At 39.3% G+C, this 11,458-nt stretch overlaps 1 protein-coding gene across 1 annotated transcript in view; it reads left to right on the plus strand.

Moving 5' to 3' along the window:
* The first annotated feature begins 285 nt into the window (after window positions 1-285).
* C2CD5 (C2 calcium dependent domain containing 5) overlaps window positions 286-11,458 on the plus strand; it is a 63,509-nt gene continuing 52,336 nt past the window's right edge. The window contains exons 1-6 of the mRNA XM_042889993.1: window positions 286-464; window positions 4,199-4,285; window positions 6,177-6,348; window positions 8,578-8,673; window positions 9,229-9,384; window positions 11,304-11,452. Of these exons, the coding sequence (XP_042745927.1) occupies window positions 375-464; window positions 4,199-4,285; window positions 6,177-6,348; window positions 8,578-8,673; window positions 9,229-9,384; window positions 11,304-11,452 (750 nt within the window). The 5' untranslated portion in view covers window positions 286-374. The remainder of the gene's footprint in view (window positions 465-4,198; window positions 4,286-6,176; window positions 6,349-8,577; window positions 8,674-9,228; window positions 9,385-11,303; window positions 11,453-11,458) is intronic.

Here is an 11,458-nt window from a genome sequence, read left to right on the forward strand (position 1 = left end):
GCGCGGAACCCATCGAGGAGTCAGCGCCGGCACTGCAGCGCGACCTCCATGCCGACGACGCCATCTTGACGGCGGAGCACCCCAAGGCCCGAAGGGGGGCAGCCGCGCGCCCCTTTCCTCCCTCACGCCTCGCTGTGTACGCGTGCGCGTAGCGCCCGTCCCCTTCCTGCTGGGCACGTCACCGCGCGCGTGCCCGCGGCCGTTGCGGCGCCGGGTGCGGGCGTCGGCGCCGGGCATGGGCGGGCGGCGAGAGACCGTTGCTCGGTGTGACGCATGCGCGGCCGTTCCGCCCGCCCCCACGGCTCGGCCGTGCCGTTCCATGGGACGCGCGCGGTTGTTTTCTCCCTGCAGCCGGCGGGAGGCGGAGGAGGAAGATGCCGGGGAAACTGAAGGTCAAAATCGTGGCGGGGCGCCATTTGCCGGTGATGGATCGCGCTAGCGACTTGACCGACGCCTTTGTGGAGGTTTGCGGGAGAGGAAGGACGCCGGGACCCGGGACCAGGGGCGGGTGGGCTGCCCCCGTCTCGGGCCCGCACCTGCCGCCGGCCCCGCGGTGCAGAGGCACCTGCGCCCCCGCCGCGCTGCCCCGGGCCGCCGCCCCGCGGGGCGCCCCCTGCTGGCTGGGCGGTGCCGCCCCGCGGCGTGCGGCGGAGCGCTGCCCTCGGCGGGGCGGGCGGGCTCCGAGCGCGGCCCCCGTGCTGCGGCGTTGGGCCGCGTTCCGCAACGCCCGCGGGAACGGCGCGGACAGCCGTGTCGGCTGTGGTGTCTGTAGAGCGGCTTCTGGGATACGCTCGGGAGTGATTGTTAGTTGACAGCCCTGGGCAGCCCGAGTGTCCTTTCACCTGCTCTTTTCAGCCTTGGGCTGAAGGTTGTTAATGAGTGGCTCGTTATACGCCAGCCCAATGGAATCCGTTCCGGGATTCAGTAGATGCGTTGTAACAGAACGAAGCTGTCTTCGGAAGTGTTTTTAGGTCACTTATATCTCCGAATATAGGAAGTGGAGAGTGACTGTACAGGTCCTCTTTTAAGGCTCTTATGTATATTTTCAATTAAAAGTGTGTGAAAAGCTAGCATTTTCAAACGGAATTTTTATTGAGGACATACTTAATATAGTTTATATGCTTGAATTACACCAAAACTATCAAGTGCAAACATTTTTTTACTGTCATAGCTAACAGACCCATGCTGGTTCTTCATAGAATTACAGAACAGGTTGGGTGGAAGGGGCCTTGAAGCCCCTCCAGTTCCAACCCTATGCTGTGGGCAGGGCTGCCACCCACCAGCTTAGGCTGCCCAGAGCCCTATCCAACCTGGCTGTGAAAGAGATGGGGCACCCATAGCTTCTGTGGGCAGCAGTGCGAGTGCCTCACCACCCTCTGGGTAAAGAATTTCTTCCTAACATCCAACCTAAATCCTTCTCTCTTCTAGTTTAAAGAGTTCTTAGGAGGGGATTGAAAAATGAGCTGATGAGGACCTTTTGCTCAGCGGCTCTGTATCCATCACAAATAGCTCTAGAACAATTTCAGTAGCATTCCACAGTTTGAAAAGTCATAACTTCAGGAAAAGAGTTGTTCAGAAATGGAATCCTACACAAGTGTGTGCCTGTACTATAAATAGTCATTGAAGGTTGGCACAGTAATGGGATTCTAATAGGAAAAATGTCATTCAGGAACTGTACATGTTGAAAAACTGAAATCTCACCAGTAAGTTCGTCTTACAGATTCACTTGTGGTTTTAAATTTGATTAGTAGGCAGACTACAACACTTCTTGTGTAGGAAGACAAGAAACAGAGTAGGAAGTACAGCCCTGCTGTCAGTTGGCCGCTTCTATGCTGCCTTGGGAAAAAGCAGCCCTCTCCTCTCCTGTTGGTCACTTGTTCCCAACCCTGCACCTTCTTTCTCTACCATCCCTACCTGCAGTGTGAGCAGCTTTGTAGCAAGGCATATGTAGAAACACACCTGGCTAAATGTTAGCTCAACAAAAGAAAAAAGGGCAGTATTTTCAGCATTTGGTTTGGTTAGCTGTGTTAAGTAACGCTCAGCTTCAAGAATGTCTTGGCACAAATAAGGCTGAGGAAATTCGTAGATGAGGCCTTGCTTTTAGGGCCAGTACTTGGAAAACAAGTTCTGCGTGGGAAGTACCCTTTTCACACGAGGAGCAGTTACAGCTGCGGGCAGAACGTGTCAAAATGAGCTTAAAAGTGTCATTTTGTTTTTTGGCATAAGGTTGCTGAAAGCCTTTACAAAACCTTTTCATTTAAATAAAACTGACAAGTGGAAAGCATATTGAAGTGCTAATTGATTGCTAGCATTTAATTTCTTTCTTATATATTGTAATATAAATCTAGAACTAGAAAAGAAAATGATGAAAGGCTTCGAAGTGGTTACTTGTTTGAGGTTATGTATAATGTGGATTTAGCCAGCACGTGTGGTCTGGAACAAATTAGCACAGCTTCTTCTGCAGCTGTGCTGCTAAATTTGTACAATGGACAGCAGTGCAGGAGATTACCTCTCCTAGCTTTAATGATCTGGCTGGAATACTGGCTGAGTATCCTTAGTGCTGCCTGAGGCTCACAGGGAGCTCATTTACTCGTAAGATAGCATGTAAAATTAGGCTGGGTGGAGCTCTGTGCTGTTGTGTGTTGGCAGCTTCTGCATAAAGTAGCTCTGCTACACCAGTATAATTATCACTATTGTAGTGCTTTGTGTGATGAATACACCATCCAGATAGGTGTGCTGTTGTCTTTATGCTCTTAGTCTGAATCCACATTTTGATAGCTAGGTTATTTTTTTTTTATACTAACAGTGCTCTGCCTTGTGCTTTCCACTCCGACTTTTAATTTCAAAGCTTACTTTCAAAATAGGATGTTTTCCAAAAGCATTACTGTTCTTGAATCAAGTCCAGATCCTGAATAGAATTGTACAGAGTTCTGTTGCTTGAGGTGTGGTGATGTATACAGAGATCAGTGGGAACTTGTAGGTCAGTTTTGCAGTCCTTGAAGTTGTTCAAATTAACAGGCTGTACATAAGCAAGTACAGAACCTCTTTAGAATTAGGTTGCGCACCTGTGTAAAACAGTAATAGTGTTAAGAATTAAGACATCCTTAAAAAAGTGTTGAAGTGTTTTAAATGCAAGATAGCATTTGAAATCTGAGCCTAAATTGAATTTCCAGGATCTATTTAGACTTTCAAAAACCAAATTATATTCAAAATCTGTAGCTGCCTTTGTTTGCAGTATGTTTTTAAAATCAGCGCACAAGACTTCCTTAAGAAAGAATTCACAACCGTAATTTCCTGTACTTGTAGGTACCATCAGATATGTGGTAGGAGCTGAAATACTGAGTATTTTGAGAGGTACCATTCACAGAACTCCAAGGGTGTGTAGGGGTTTGGAATGAAAGCTACAGTAAAGTGAAGCCTCTTGGATTATGCAGCATGGCTTCTTGGTGCATAGACCAGCACAGAAATTCTGTTTGTGACATGGTCCTGAAATAGAATCCTGCAGAGGCCAAGTAGAGATTCCTGAGATGCACACCTTTAACTGCTTATTAGCCTTGATCAATAGAAATATGTAGAATATTTAATCTTCATTAACAGAAGATCAGAAGGGATATATAGATAGATAGTTCGCGCTGTCCTTGTTGCTGATTTGCCTTCTGGAATTTTCTGTAACAGGGGAGGACTAGAAACTGTGAAGGTGCTTGTCCTTGCTGCTGTGAATTCAGGGATGTGTGTTTGGCATAGTAAAACAGCAGGTCAATACAGTGTGTTTTAAGAAATAAGTTCACTAATTCTACCATTTTAATTCTGTATCTCATTTATAGCTTGTCAGTAAAATGATAAATGAATCCTAGAGAGAATGGTAATAGAACATAAAATATAAATGTTTATATAGAATAATCAAATTGCTGAGATGGTGTACTGAGTGACCACGAGTAATACAAAGTGATATTTTAACACTAAAGTGATGGAGAGGAAAAATAAATGATGGGAGAGGTCCGTTCCGCATATTGGTGATAATGTAACATTACATACTGATAGAATTACATCGGTTTACAAAGTAACTCTCCTTGAAAAGAATGTATTGATATTATTAAAATACATATTTGAAATTATTTTCAAGTAAAGATTTGATGAGTAACTCACTTTCTAAATTTATTCGTTAATGTTTATTTTTAATGATTGTTTGTATTCTTAGGTAAAATTTGGAAATACAACGTTTAAGACAGATGTATATCCAAAGTCACTCAATCCTCAGTGGAATTCTGAATGGTTTAAATTTGAAGTAAGTATTTTCTGAGAGTTTACCTGTGTCTGCATGGATGCCTTTGATGAAATAATACCACTTTAGGCAGAAAAATGTTTTGGGTAGTGAAAGTAATTCTGTTTAAATACATATGAAGCCATTCGGTAAATCTATTTATGGTCAAACTGTATTTGCCAATGGTATCTCATTGGCTTTTTTTTTTTAAGATTCTTTATAAAGAGAAAAACTTGGCACATGGGATGCAACTCAAGTGTTACGGCAGAGGTAAAAGCTTTATCCAGTAGGCCTTCAGGTATCAGTGTGGCTTTGCTCGTTTTCCTTTCTTTTTTCTTTTTTCTTTTTCTTTTTTATTTTTTAAGAGTAATTTTGAGTTGAGTAAGGTTAGCTGCTATTTGAACTGTTACTTTGGCTAGAGGAAGTGATGTACTCGACAAAGGAAACAGGATTTATGTAAGAAAATTAAAAAATGAAGTGTTTGCACAGCAGTTGCCTGATGCTTTCTTTCGCGTTTCCTTATGTAATAATGAGGACACTTGGCGTTCTCCCATAATTGCTTGTTCCTTTCAAGGATCTGATTAGTTCATTTTGATGGACTGAATACAGTAGTACTGTAGGTGTCCTTTGATATTGTGCCCTGAACTACTGCTTACATATTTATTTTTTGTTACTGCCTTTTTGTTACACTTAAAAAAAATAAATTGTGTAATGGTGTGTAGAATTAATTACTTGCTACAATATTTGGATGCGTAGTACTGATTTGTTTATAGTGTTCTAAGATAATATCTCAGTATAAACATGTTGGCAAATAGGTGTACGTGGAGTAGAGTGATGTTAGAGCAGGTATGAATCAGTAAGCTTAGGCAACTTATTGATGTGAAATCCTTGTAGAAGTACAGCTCATAATTGCAGTCCGTGTTTATTAAGAAAGCAGAACTACGATGTTGAAGTTCACTCCGTTCTCTTAGTTCTTTTTTTTTTTTTTTTTCTTAATTTTTTTCAGTTCCTTGGGTCTTTTTTTTCTTTTAGGAGGTAGAAGAAATTAGCTGAACTGTATGGAGAGTTAACTCTCTAGTTCAGAAAGAGCTTTTTTTGACAATAACGGAAGTCTTAAAATTCTCTCTTTCTGCATGGAAAAATGGATTTGGGAAAGGAAAGAGCCAAACAATAACATTGGAAAAAAAATAAGAATCAGAATTCCACATTTCAAGGAGTGGAAAAACACCAACTGCTTAAGAGATCGTAAGAGTGTGTGTGTAGTTTGACCTTCTAGCAACACTGTGTTGAAATTCTGCAAACGCTTACACCAGTCTTCCTATTAGGTTTAGCAGGACTGGTCCTTGCTTTGTGGTGTTCAGCACAAAAAGTAGGAGAATTTTATATCTCCAAAAAAAAAAAAAATAGCCAGTGTGTCTGAAGATGGATTATTGCATTCATTTAGGAAAGTGCATGTCTGAAATTAGGTAATTTTTGCTGTGAGTTGTATAAAGTATCTTGTATTCTTTCTAAGCCTCCGATCAGTGTTGAAATGGGAGAGCATAACTTCAGGGTGTCACAGTCCTCTGAGACTCTTTACGTTAAGTTTTCACATTTTATTATGAAAAATATATATATTATGGAGATGGGTAAATACTGTGGCTTAAAATAATGTGGAATTTTAAACTATGCAATCAGTGTAATCTTTTTTTTCTGTACTTCTCCCAGTGATAACTCTTGTTTCAGGTTTTCAGCATTTGATGAAGGTCAAAGTAAAAATAATGTGTTGTTTAGATCCAGGAAGTAGAAATTAGATTTATGTGTCATGTCTCTGTACATAACTGACTCACCTCTTACTGTGCTTGTTTTTCCAGCAGTGTTCCCCTGCTTTTTTTTTTTTTAAGTATTCAAATTCCATGTCAATATTTATTTCTAGGTAGACGATGAAGAGCTACAAGATGAGCCTCTCCAGATCACAGTTCTTGATCATGATACCTACAGCGCTAATGATGCTATTGGCAAAGTATACATTGATATCGATCCCTTGCTCTATAGTGAAGCAGCTACAGTTATTTCAGGATGGTTTCCAATTTATGATACCATCCATGGTAAGGTTTGCTAATTTTGTTGTTTTGCATTGTTGCTTTCTGTAAGCAGTCCTCAGAAATGTGTAATAATTTTAGCCTCAGGAGCTGGAAAGCTCCAATTTTGGTGCTTTTATCAGCTCTTCAGTAAGTTAAGAATGCCATCTAAAATCAGTGACAAAATACTTCTGGGACTTTTCATGTTTAATAGCAATAATGATCATATATGAAAGATGTCTAATGTTTCCAACATAAGAAAGTCTCAACTACTGTGCCAGAATCTTAAGGCTTGGCAGAATGCCTTTCATAAAATTTGTGACAAGTGGAAAACATCTTCTCATACTATTTAAAATAGTTGGTGGAAATAGTTACTGGAAAAATCAGTTAAAAAAAAACAACCCTAAAACATACTTATTACTTTGTGTTTACTAAATGAATGTATTTTTGCTGAAGTTACTTACGATGTGCCTTCCTGGGGTGTTGGATAAGCTTCATTTGAGATGATGGGGCAGGATATGACAAACATAAAATGCAGGGTGAAACTCCATTTCCCTGCCAGCAGTCCTAGACAGAGTTCTTCAGAGTATCTTGAGGGTATGAGAAAATGAAGTTAATGATACTTGTGCCTTAGATTTTAAAGAGGCAGAGCATCAATCCCAGAAAATTAAGGTCCATGTACAGCAAGTTGTCTTCTTGAATACCTTACTGCAGAGCATCTGTGTGGGTATTAGTACTGTCATAGTTTATTATACAGTGGGAATTAAAATGACTTAACTATTTTAAAACCTAATTGTATTTAATTGGCGGAAAAGCATTAGTATTATTTATTGGATGGTCATCATAACTAATGATAATTTTTTTTCTTGCTGCATTTTTAACAGTTACAGCGAAAAAGTGTCTTACAGAATATTGCATTTTTTTTTTTTTTAATTCTACTCCCATTTTCTTATTGGATGCTTTCTTTTGAACTCTTGACTTAAAATGTGTGCAACTTGTATGTTGGAGAATTAGACTTCCCTGTATTTTCTAGTTCTGTTGGTTTTTCACAGTTCTTTCTTCTACTTAGATAAAACAAAAATAAATTTCATGCTTGTAGCAGTAGATTTTAATTATCTCAATGCTTGGCAAACATTAATTAATGCTTTCTTAAAAGAAAATTGACATTTATCTATATTTATTTAATTTTTTTTCTTGCTTCCTAGTATGATTATGTGTGAAAATGTGCTGGTTTGATGTACTTCCTGCTACAGTAAATGTAGGCTTCTTTCTATTGGCATTTGGGAAGATAACTGTAGGTGACTTTACAGCAATAATGTCTGTCAGTCTGTGAATCTGATGATTTTTCTTAGTTGGATATTTCTGTCCTAAAGGCTTCTGAAGTCACTAGAGATCAGATTCACCAAGAAGTTTAGCCCTCAATGTGTCAGAATCCATAATAACATGATGTGAGAGGATTTAGATAGTAGGTGCAGGAAAAGGAGTAAGTTCAAAATAGGAGCAGAAAAATCCGAAAAGGAACAGCTACATTCTGAAGAAATCCAGTCCTATTAATAAGATTTAGTTGTAGCCAAAAGATTAAGCTTTACCTAATCTGTAGTACCTTATTTTATATATTTGTTCAGAAAATATTTTACATTACCTGCTTTCTGGTTCTCAGAAGAGCTGTAACTTTTCTCATTGTATTGATTTCAGCTTTACCATAATCTTGCTATTATTTGAGGGAGAAAATGTAAAATGCTCTAAACACCACAAAAAAACTTGATGTGAGCGGGACTAGTTTTGCGGTATCTATAATCCAAAGTAATCCTGCCTTTTTGTGCTGAGTGTGTCCTAGGACAATATCATGGAATTTACTACTTGATTTCTTGCCTTGCCAGCACCGATGATAGCAGCTCAAAGCAGCAAGCAGCCCTTGCTCCCTGCAGCTGGGCCCACTGCAATAGCAGGCGGCTGATGGCTTCTCTTTTCCCAGTACCACCCTTCTAAAGTCCTGTTTGTTGCAGCAGGCATTAATGATTGTTGCTTGTCTAGCTTCAGCCTCAAAGGCCGGGCAGAACTAGCAGCTTCCTGTGAGAGGGCATCTCTGTGGCACACTTGAAGGCAAGGAGATGCCATCCTGCTCCTCTGGCCCAAGCTAGAACTGACACATTAGCAGCCAGTTGAAGCAGGCAGTTCTGTTAGGATTGTATTAGATTACAGAATGGCTAGTTCTGTATTGTTTTTTAACACCATTTCATGTTTTCTTTTTGATAGGTATACGTGGGGAGATTAATGTGGTGGTGAAAGTAGATCTCTTCAATGATTTAAACAGATTCAGGCAGTCATCGTGTGGAGTAAAGTTTTTTTGCAGTAAGTAGAGGGAAAAAAAAGGAAAACCAAAGTTTTTTTTTTCCTTCTTTCTTTACTGACTCTGTTTCCCTCCACTTGCCAATTCATCGCATAAACCCACTGTGGATTATGTTGACAGCAATAGCAAATACAAAAAACATGTTTAGTTTGCTTCTTTTTTAATTTTTTTTTTTTTCATATATTTTCTTTTCACAAAGCAGTGTAGGTAGCTTCCTCTTTCCCTCATCTTTCTGATCATTACGTTACTTTCAGTGAATGTTCTGTTAAAGAGGCAAAAAGTCAAAAAGTTTCAGAATGTTACATGTTTTACAAGCATTGCAACCAGTACACTGGGCAATTACTGGCCTTACAGCATCTCTGGAACAAAATTGCCTCTGGTATGTCCACATTTTAACAGATCAATCTATTTGATATAGGAATGGAGCTTAACAGGAAAAAAAAAAGCGTGGATTACATTCTGGAATCACATCAGTGTCTAGATGTAATTTTCTATTAGTCTTTGAATTCATTTGTCTTAGACTCACACCTTGCATTTTTTTTATATTTCTTTAACAGCTACATCTATTCCGAAGTGTTACAGAGCAGTAATAATCCATGGATTTGTGGAAGAACTGGTAGTTAATGAAGACCCGGAATACCAATGGATAGACCGAATACGTACACCAAGAGCATCAAATGAGGCTAGACAAAGACTCATTTCTCTAATGTCAGGTATTAAACATGCAGGCTGCAATGGTTATTGCTGCTTTGTAAAAGAAGTCACCATTCAAATTAGTGGCTTAGCTTGGAAACAAGGTTGTGTTATAATTTTTGGTATTAAGCGTTTATTTTTTCAGTTCATATTATCTCATGTTTCAGAAGGTTCTGTTGTTCTAACTAATGACTAGTGTGACAGAAAGTCCACCCCACCCCTCTTGGGGATGCCATACTGCTATGCAATTTATTGGTTGTTTTTAACAAGGCTAAAAAAGAAATAGAACTCCCTTGAAGATGTTGTTTACCCATATGAAGAGTATTAGTGGTACTTCGAGTCTAATAAAGATAGCATAAACTGCCCTCTTTGTACTACATTGAAGCCCTCTTTGCACTACATTGAAGTATGTGAATTAGTATCTGTTGGCATGATCTCAGACATAGTGTACTAATACATACCTTATTCATCATCTTTTCTAAGTCATGATTTGTCTCCCATTTTGAGGAATGCTTCCATATTGCCTTGCAGCTCTTCAGGATATGCTTACAATTTTTGGACAGACTAGTCACTAGAGTTCCAATTTATATCTCCACAGTATCAGTTACCTTCACAGATTGTCTTTCTGTCTGTGTGGTATTAGAAACATGAGTACAGCCTGTGAGTCAAGGGTCCCCATCTCTGTGACAGTGGAGCAGAACAAATGAGTCCTGCACTAGAGATTAGAGGACTTGTACGCTAAGAGAGGAGACAACCAGTGCTGGAGGTGTAAGGAATACAATGAAATGTTGAAAAAATAATCATCAGAACAGTAGGCAGTGGCTTCAGTTCTGTAATAGGCACTTAATGTAATCAGATATCTTGTAAATACAACCAGTTTCAGGGCAGATACTAGAAGAAAAAGTAAATTTTGCTTTGCAAATGTATGTTTTGAAAAAAAATGAGATGTTTAGTAAAAGGGGCAACCTAAACAGAGTATGGAGGTGATACTCAGTATCTTCACTAAGAGAACCAGTAGATACTGTGGGAGTATGTGGAACAATATTGCCATAACTGACATGAATTATTAGAAATTTCATTAAAAATTTAATTCCTCTGGTTGCCATTTTAAAGGATTAACATTAGTAAATCCCTTTTCTTGCATAAGAGGTGAAAAATAAGTAAAAGAGCCCGTGTGGAAGTGTTCTGTTGTGTTTTATTACTATTCTCATTCATGGCAGTGTAAAGTACCAAAGAGGCCTCATAGTAACACTCTTATGCCATATAATGCAGTGCTTCATATTGCAGTCATTGATTTGTGTCTGAAGAATCCTGAGGAATTTTGTAACTTACAGTAACTGGGGTTTGCAGTCTTTGTGTGCAGTTCTTAGTTTGCAGTAGTAGTGTATTTGGAATTATGTTTTGCTTACTTTATGTCATACATTATTTTTTAGATGAGGTTACCAAGTAAAGTAATATAAATTTTAAAAGAACTAAAAGCAGGGATAAGGTTAAATGAAGTTAAATAGGTTTTGAGTGTTTGTGAATACAAAAGTAATAGATTTTCACAGGTGTTTCAAAGATGTTGCATTAGATTGAACTGTATGAAGGAGTGTCTATAATCTTTTGTGTGTTCCAGTACACATCTTGACCATCCCTTTCTCTGTCTCTGAATAAACAAAAAAGAGAACGGTTAATGAGAATTTAAAGTAAATAAATATATTACAAAATAACAAACTGCAGTTGCAATCAGAATAGATTTAGGGGAAAAGAGTGAAAACTAATGAAATATCACTCTGTGTTATAAGAAGAAGAGGTGCTTAATGTAATTATATAAAAACAGAACTATTACCTGTTTCTTTGATCTGCAGTTCCAAAATCATAGAGGACAAAGCCCACAATAGAAAACAGGAGAAGTTCACTGCAATTACCTATGAGCTTTTCACTTTTTGTGTTGTAGGTGAGCTGCAAAGGAAGATTGGCTTGAAAGTCCTTGAAATGAGAGGAAATGCTGTTGTTGGTTATTTGCAGTGTTTTGATTTGGAGGGAGAGTCTGGACTGGTAGTACGAGCCATAGGAACAGCCTGCACGTTGGATAAATTAAGTAGCACATCA

Source organism: Lagopus leucura, unplaced genomic scaffold (assembly GCF_019238085.1).
Source record: "Lagopus leucura isolate 7727_CA_CO unplaced genomic scaffold, USGS_WTPT01 Super-Scaffold_100159, whole genome shotgun sequence".
In the NCBI taxonomy this organism is placed as follows: Eukaryota; Metazoa; Chordata; class Aves; order Galliformes; family Phasianidae; genus Lagopus; species Lagopus leucura.